The sequence below is a fragment of the Colletotrichum orchidophilum genome (genome assembly GCF_001831195.1).
Source record: "Colletotrichum orchidophilum strain IMI 309357 chromosome Unknown Scaffold_105.1, whole genome shotgun sequence".
NCBI classification, from domain to species: Eukaryota; Fungi; Ascomycota; class Sordariomycetes; order Glomerellales; family Glomerellaceae; genus Colletotrichum; species Colletotrichum orchidophilum.
Window position 1 is genome coordinate 172,365 of NW_019173061.1, and position 6,000 is coordinate 178,364.

General features: G+C 49.6%; 1 protein-coding gene across 1 annotated transcript; it reads right to left on the reverse strand.

The window, feature by feature from the left end:
- Positions 1-859: 859 nt before the first annotated feature.
- On the reverse strand, positions 860-2,576 carry CORC01_10550 (uncharacterized protein; the record flags this gene model as incomplete). The annotated part of the gene is made up of 2 exons (XM_022622178.1): positions 860-2,288; positions 2,395-2,576. The coding sequence occupies 2 exons, from the start codon at positions 2,574-2,576 to the stop codon at positions 860-862; spliced, it is 1,611 nt and encodes a 536-aa protein (XP_022471375.1).
- Positions 2,577-6,000: the final 3,424 nt, after the last annotated feature.

Genomic DNA, 6,000 nt, shown 5'->3' on the forward strand with positions numbered 1-6,000 from the left:
ATGCCGCCAATGTCATGATCCGTGACATGAATTTTGAAGGCTCGCCCGTGCAGGGACAAGTGACTGTCTAGCATGGAAATTGATATATTGCCGCCAGAGCTGGGCACGTTAAGTTTAAAGGAAGTGTGATTGAGTGAGATTAAGCGCCATGACGTAGCAGGTAGAAACGTGTTGTATTCCCTACTTCGATGGGAACGATGCGGAGCTCCCGGTGTGCTGACAAAATTTTCAGCTGTGGCGTTCTAGGAAACGGCTGTGAGGTAGGCTTCACAAGCATGAAGGAAATGTGCCTGGATGTTTGCCTTCGATCAGTACCACGATTTCTCTGATTGATGTATCCTGATCATAGGATCTGTAGCCCTCTGGACGACCCGAGTCTCCCCAGTTGGTTCCTCCATACGTCGCTCAGCAAAGTTAGCAGTTCGCATCAGTTATGAACGCAGCAGTATCTAGCATATAAATGCTTAGTATCTTAACTGAACGCGATACAAGCTCTATACGGAAACGCGGGTAACCACACCAGCAACTACGAAGTCCCATACATCGCTTGACTGCCGAAGGCTGGATGCAGCTCGTGTAAATCCGAGTATCTAGGGACATCCCAAATGCCCGTTCATCTGATCAAGCGTCTCATGCGACGCTTTTCTTCAAAGGTACTGTAAGGTGCGGCTCACTCCTGTCCGCAGCTATGGAGCTTGCAGAGAACCTAAGATCCCGGCAATCTTTCAAGAATTGGTTTCTTGGAGTATATTGTTTCGATCATGCTTCATCACTTCATGGCTTAGCCTGATTGATGTGGTGAAAGATGCAAATGACACATACGTACACGAATTATTGGGGGACATCGTGGTCCTTACTATTATTCTGCTTCAACGTCGAACCTGGTGTAGAACTCGGTGAGGAAGCTTGGCTGAACTTCCAGTCCCTCTCGAACGTAAATCTTGGCCCCCTGGGCTTCCATCTCCCTTTGGAGATTCAAGTCTACATTCGTTCCCACGATTTCAACCACAACCTCCTGTAACTTTGGTAAAAGTTTCTGCCTGTGTTGAGGAAACCCGTCAAACAATGCTCTCAAGCATTTTGCAATCTGAGCCGACCGGTCGTCCCCATCGTTACCCTGCACCAGAATCCTGAGTGATTCAAGCGAAGGAGGAAGCATATCGACCATACGCGGTGCAGCAATCTCCTCCACGGGCCAAACGTTCGGCGCGTCGGTAAGATCGAAGTCTTCTACATCGTCTTTGCGGAACTCTGGTCCCATAAACATGAAGCTATCAATCTCAAGAGACTTGAGGCGCCGGAACCCCTTCATATCAGTGAGAGTACGCCCTGTCGAGCCCCAGTGCTCCATCATCCACGCCGAAAGCTCCTCCAATGTCTCGCCGGTGCATTCCATGATTGTATCCAGAATGTGTCCCGTGTCGCAGCTCATGCCACAGCCGTGCCATTTCACCTCGTATGCAAAGTGGAGACACTTCAAGTTGGCCATGCGGGAGAGCAAGACACGCACTTCCCATGGCTCGAATGTACAGCCCACCAACTCCAGCTTTTCTAGGCGTGGGCTGTAAGTCGAGTACTCTGGGTGAAAGGGTATACCAGTGTAGCCATCTTCCAGGGCAATGCAACCCCCGATGTAGGCTTCCCGAAGCGACCCGATAGCCAGGAATGGTGTGTTCAAGGTCATTGCGTTCCTACAATCGTACCCTGATCCGGTAAACGGCCGTAAGATATCCAGCTTAGAGAGCCCGGCATCTTTCACGCCAGGCTCATTAGCACGCCACACGATGTGATCGAGCATAGGCCAAATGACAGATCTATCAGATCGATGCTCATCTTCTTCCTCTCCCTCTTCACCTGACTTGAATGGACGTAACGTTAGCTCGCCCCAGGCAGCTGGCAGAGCAAGCTCCCGCACATGGGTCAACAGGGTAAGAAGGAAGACTTCAGCATGGCCAACCACATCGTTCTGTATCCCTTCCATCCAGGTCTCTGGGTTGCTGCCAGTCTGCTCCAAATAAGGAGATGTGCGCAGAAACTCCCGAAGGACTTCAATGTCGGCCTCTCCTCTGACCCGGGGAAACAATGGTCCTGTTCCCTGCGAATTGTCCCCGGGATCGAAGTTTCTCACGCCGAAACTGGCTTTGAGATCAGCCGTTTCGACGTACCGAGGAATCAGCGGATTGCGTATGATTGCCAAAATGAAGTCTACGGCATTAACAATGCGAAGTCCCGTATCTTTGGTGCAAATATCCCATTCTTCCTCGGCTCGTATGTCAGAAGGGCTAGTTCTATATGGCAACACTATTGTCAGCCAAACTAATCACGACGCCAACGCGTACGACCCCGATTGACAGTATATGTATTTTCTAAGATTCTCATAACACGTTGACAAACCTAGAGAGCTTGGAGTAAGAAAAGTGGCGATATCGCCGCCGGAGCTTGTTGTGCTGTTCCAGGTATATTTGACTTGCGCGGTACAATGTGCTGCATGTGATTGCGACGTTCTCGATCGAGTCGGGAATCGTCTCAGCTATGATGCGCTGTAGCAGCTCAACGGGCAGGTTTAAAAGAGCCATCATGGACTTCTTTGCAGAAATATCGCAGAGCGAGTAATTTGAATTGACTATTGCAACAAATGAATGGATGTGTTGAAATTTGAGCGTGCTTTACTTGTATAAGGTGGCGTGGTTTTAATTAGGCCTTGTTCGGACAGGCACAGTCAAAGCGGTGGTGACGAAATGACCGCCAATGCCCCGCAGTTACTAGCTGCAGCCTGGAAAGAAGAAGGTTTGATTCGCCTATCAGTGGCTTGGCTCCATTCGAAGGATCACCAGTTGTCGAACTCCATCGACTTCCAGTCTGCGCAATACGTCTTCCTTCATCTTCACCTGAGGAACCAACCGTATTAAGGTAGCACCAGATCCGATGCATTAACGTTGCAGCCGTCAATTAAGTGCGTAACCTCCCAATTGATGGTCCTATACATGCAGGTTCCAAAGTCAAGTCCATCAAGATTTTTAGTTAAATTCAGGCAATGTGCTGGTCTACAACGAAGTGCGAGTGCTAATTCGGCCTCCAGAGAACTGGAACAATCTCACAATGATGCGTAGGAGTCACTCACTCATCTCACCTTGCAATTCTTTCCTGGGTGGGGGTTAAGTCTCTGTGAGGTCAAGTTGCCGGGTGGTCTCCTTTTGATCTCATCGGAAGGTTCGTGTTTATCTCCACTGAGAAAGGCACCGCTGTGCGATATATGATAGAACTGTGCTTCTCAGCGAGGATGCTGACTTCATTGATGGTTCCACGCCATTTGGAGTCTGTCAACTTCGAACCAAAGGTTCAGGTCTAGTCCTCCCCGCTTCAGTATCTGCATCGGAGACACCGATCGGTTACGAAACGGAGGCAGTGAGATGCGTAATACAAGCGGCTGAACTCTCGAAAATGCGACAGCGAATTATCGGGAGATATACCTCCGTAGTTGAGACCGAAAAGTATCGTACTCCGAAGCTTATCTCTTTTTGAATACGGGTTCAGTCGGGATGGAGCTCCCAAAACCAGAGTCTTACGTTGTGTGAGGTGCCTGGCCTGCCAGTCAAGGGATCCACCGCTGGGGCCCTATTTTAAAAATAATAAAAGGGGTCAAGGCCGCAGACCAGAGAGAGTAGATTCGATTGTTTGTTAATACACACACCTACTCTCTAAGACTGGCCCTCTATACGTCTCTCACTTCTCACCAATGACCCTAACACGTTGAATCAGATTCCAATTCCGAAATCAACACCTTTTGCTGTTGAACATGGGATACTGAGAATAACGTGGTATAACTCTAGTAAATGTATACGGGGACTGCAAGCCCTGAGAAACGAGCATAAGCTCCTACGCCTCAAACCCACATGCATGCTAGAAGCTCCGCCGTCCGACCTACATGTACGCATCAATGTATCAGAATACTCATTTGAAGTGTTATGAAAGTTGCAGGTACTGAGTCATTCGTATACTGAACAGCTATTTTGGGGGATGAGCTGGCAGACTGTAGTAACAATGGCCCCCAAACCAGCATTAGCCTCCATATGCACAATGCTTGACGCAAGAACGTGAGCTAACACGGGACTTTGACCTGCAACAGACCCTAGGATTAAACAAAACTGCTCAGCATGAAGACGGCCCTAAATCTCACGTTTATAGGCAACATAAGTGAGTAGACCACGCTCCTACTCATATCGGTGGCGGTGGCTCGCTTAGTTTCAGCCTGCGACCAAACTCATCAGCTAAGAATAGAACGAAGTTGCCAGAATCCATTTCAATCTACGACACTGCCCGCTCTATTCTCAGCGGTGCATTTCGTCAATCAGTGAGAGTCGCGGGGGCCGGGTGAAACCTGCGCAAGGACGTTTGCAAAGTGTCATCGCTACGACCAAGAATAAGGATTGAGTTACAGTTAAATCACGGGGCCGAATTAACCTTATGGATGGTGCTGGTGTAGTGCTCCGATGGGGAGACTCTAAAAAGAAATCCTCCCCCGGAGTTACCCTAACCGCCCATGACAAAAACTGGAGTGATTTGGAGCTTTAAGTGGTCGGGTCCCTGGGCTAGATTGCAGATCAATATCTGGCATCCATTGCAGGTTTCATTACTGTGGACACCAAGAGCCCACCTTGCCCACGCGCGCGGTTTGGCCTTTTGATGAAGGCGCGCCAGGCAAGGTCCAGCTCTGGCATTGAATTCTGGACCGCTGCACCATCTGTGCTGACGGGATGTACCTACCTTCTTCAGCAAGACTAACTCTTTATCGACAATCGAATTGCCGCATTCGTTAAGCGGAGGCGACGGGTGCGTCCCGGTCGGCGAAGAGTCGGCCAGTTGTGTGAGAAACTGGGTCGTTTCTGCGGATATATCCGTACCTTACGGATACTATGACAGGCAAAGAAACTTACGGTCCACTAACAGGCCCGGCTCATGTCCGATTAAAACAGGCTTGTTCACTCAGTCGGTGAAGACCGCGATCAGTCGAGATTCTAGAGGCCGTTCGGACGATCGGCTGTTGTCCGAGATCTTTCGAGCGTTATGAAAGTCCCAAGTTCGGACTTGGGACTGGAATTAGGCTGGACGCCGAGGTCGGAATTTTAAGTTAACCAGTGAAGCTTCTAAAGGCTAAAGCATTCAATGCAGTCCAGGCTGCCCATGCAAGGCCGGTACTTAGTGCGGGCTCTCAACAAGGTCCCGAGCGGGAGACCCAATCCGGATAATCAGGTGAGGCTCCTGTGGAAGAGGTTCCTGCATTCGCGAGCTTCCGATCGCCTTGTTCAGGAAATTTTGTTGGTTCCGACGCACTCCCACCTTCCAGAAACCTGCATGAGATGACCAACGATGTTGCGGCGGGCATGTCGCACGCAACATGGATTTGAGCAATGTATCGTGTAAGTCCTGAAAATTTGTGTAGGGCTCGAGTGTTGAGACCTGACGATACATTTTGAATCACCTACAGTAGAGACCCTACAAGAGATTCTTCAAGCACATGCAGGGCTTATGCTAAGTATTTCTATCCGAGATTATGCTTAAGAACGGGTGTTCAAAAGACAATGTCAAGAAGGTCAGTTGATGAGAGAAGACAGTAATCATAACAAAACGAGTTCTTACCGTCAGTATCCGCAAAACTCCTGTTACGAGCCAGTAGCACACATGGTACACCTCGAGCCAGACTCCGTAATACCCAGGTTTCCATCGAGATTAGCATCGAAGGAGGTCTCTTCCTACCCCCACGGCTCAGTCATCGAGAAACGGTGGAGCAGCATGGGGCCATGTACCAGGGCCCGTTGTCTGTGCTCGCTATCGGTTACCAAGACCGAGAATGCACTGTCATCGGGTACCTTACCGTTGCCTTTGACGGCTTCTGCGGAACCCAATAGTCCTTGGCGAAGCGTGGCGATTTCAATTACGCGGCAGAGACTCAGAGAGTCGTGAAGAAGACTGACCTTTTTTTTTTTTTTTTCTTCCCCCCCC